General features: G+C 35.0%; 1 protein-coding gene across 2 annotated transcripts in view; it reads left to right on the top strand.

The window, feature by feature from the left end:
* Positions 1 to 2,500, top strand: part of LOC119577070 (glycerol-3-phosphate dehydrogenase, mitochondrial-like) — a 42,359-nt gene that overhangs the window by 29,249 nt on the left and 10,610 nt on the right. For both annotated transcript variants that reach the window (XM_037924747.1, XM_037924746.1), the window contains exon 7: positions 1,246 to 1,448. In XM_037924747.1, coding sequence (XP_037780675.1) covers positions 1,246 to 1,448 — 203 coding nt within the window. The remainder of the gene's footprint in view (positions 1 to 1,245; positions 1,449 to 2,500) is intronic.

Raw genomic sequence — 2,500 nt, 5'->3', positions numbered from 1 at the left:
ACTTTTACTGCATACATCAGGCACAAGCACATGACATGCACATTTGGCTCATAAGTTTATTGTTTTCATATCTATTTGGTTTTAAATGGTCATTGTAAATATTATTCCTAAAATGTTACACCAACACCTGATCCAGAGTAAAAAGACATGCCAGTAATGATGATAGTGATAGTAGTAGTAATTACAGCAGAAATGAAAGTATACTTGTCCAAAAGTATTCTCAGACCAGTTCAAATAAATATGTTTGTTAAATGTATTATTAATTTAAACTTTCATCTACATGAAAGTTCAGGTTAATGCATGACAATCATAAGACTGGGTTCATTAATATGAAAATATTGATGCTTTTATTTAATTTCATAAAACAATTCTGGATGCACATACCCTCAAATGATGATATGATGATGATGATCATTATCATCATCATCAAAATCATCATCATCAGCATTATCATTGTCATTGCCATCATCAATATTAGGGATAATAATGATGTGAGAGAATGATGATAAGTATGAAATAGTAAGGATAATGGTGATAACAATAATAACAATGTTACCATTGTCACTCTTTATTTTTAGTATTATTATTCACATCATTATTATCATTGGCTATGATTATCGTTACTGATGTTGTTATTGCTAGTACTATCATCCTTATCATTATTATGAACATTATTATTATTATTATTAACATAATAGTTGATGTTAACATCATCTAAAGCTGCCACTGCTGTGTTGCTAGCCTTTAGTGACAAATGGCCAGCTGACCTTACTAGCTCGTATCCACCAGTCACAGCCATGCTTTATGTGTTCCCAGCTATCAGACTTGAGTGAACAGAACTGAAATCTTGGCCCCTGAAGCTTTCATGCGATGACTTGGGTTTTAAAGTAGGACCAGAAAGATTTTTTTTTTTTTTTCTCCAAAGGAAACTTTCTACATTAGGAGCTTTATTTTATTCTGCATATGTAGTTTATGAGGGTGGTTTTTGCGTATTTACATATTTAAAAGAGATAGTTCATATTTGAACGTTTTTGTGTTTTCGATATATATATCTATTACTGAATATAGTAAAGAAATCAAATTGAAAAGGATTCTAAGATCTTGTCTTAGTGAATTTGAAAAGTTTCTGTTATACATATATATATATATATATATATATATATATATATATATATATATATATATATATATATATATATATATATATATATATATATATCTCACCAACCAATTTTTTTTTTTCAGTTGGACGAAGATTGCACAGTGAGTTCCCATACATTGATGCAGAGGTGAAATATGCGTGTAGGGAATATGCAGCTACTGCAGTTGACATCATTGCCAGAAGGTTACGTCTAGCTTTCCTCAATGCCCAGGCAGCAGAAGAGGCTCTGCCAACCATTGTTAATATAATGGCTGAGGAGCTGAAGTGGTCCGAGAAAGAGAAAAAGGTAAATAAGAATGCTGGTTGGTGTTGGTACAGGAATAATTTTTCTGTGTGGATTTTAGTGATAAATATAGGAAAATCTTCAGAATGCTGTGATGAGGCACACTCACACTCACTCATACTCATACTCACACTCATACTTGCACTCATACTTACACTCATACACTCATGCTCATGCTCATACTCTCACTCATACTCACACTCATACACTCATGCTCATACTCCCACTCATACTCATACTCACTCACTCATTCATACACGTACACATACACGCACATGCACACTCACTCACACACTCACTCACTCACTCACTCACCGAAAGGTTTCATGCCAAAGTCTCCTTCCATGAAGGTGTACATGGAATATGGAGCTTAACACCAACAGGAGCCCTGTAGTCTAGTGCAGTGATAGCAAAAACTGATCCTGCAACAGCACAAGTCATGAGAAGGAATAATAGATGAATTAAGGAAACAAACAGACCTTCAAATAGTTTTAAAAATTGAAATCCAGAGATATTGTAAAGGGAATCATCTTGAGTATCATAAGACCTTCAGTTAAATGGAGTCCCCATTCAAAAGAGGACAGAGAAACTAGAATGAATTCAACAAGTGAACACAAGATGGCTGCTAGTTTTCATGTACTTCAGCTATGAACGAGGACCAAAGAAATGGAAAAGTCTCCTTAGGAACTGTGCTCCTTACCTTTGAATTCCTCAAGATCATGACAAGGTTCTGTCCTTAGCTCCTTCAATGGTCAATAATCTTACTACTAGAAGGATGTTAAAAAAGCAAAGGGAAGCCTCATAGACATCACAAAACTTCCTCCGCCTGATTTTGTAGGTGGAAGGCTGCAGTTTGTCTGCATCCATGTCAATGCTGAGGGAGTAGATGGCAGTATCAGAATAGACAGTATGAGAACAGAGGACGAGAAAGTTGTCGGCCATGGCTGCAGCATGCAATTCTCTAACCAGTATAGCAATGCCAAGGCTAGGCATGTGATGTGATAATGACCTCAAATCCATGGGAAAACTTTTAAAAAATAACAACAATGTAGCTT

Source organism: Penaeus monodon, chromosome 9 (assembly GCF_015228065.2).
Source record: "Penaeus monodon isolate SGIC_2016 chromosome 9, NSTDA_Pmon_1, whole genome shotgun sequence".
Lineage (NCBI taxonomy): Eukaryota > Metazoa > Arthropoda > Malacostraca > Decapoda > Penaeidae > Penaeus > Penaeus monodon.
Note: the sequence above shows the minus strand (reverse complement) of the source record. Positions and strands in the feature narration are given on the sequence as shown.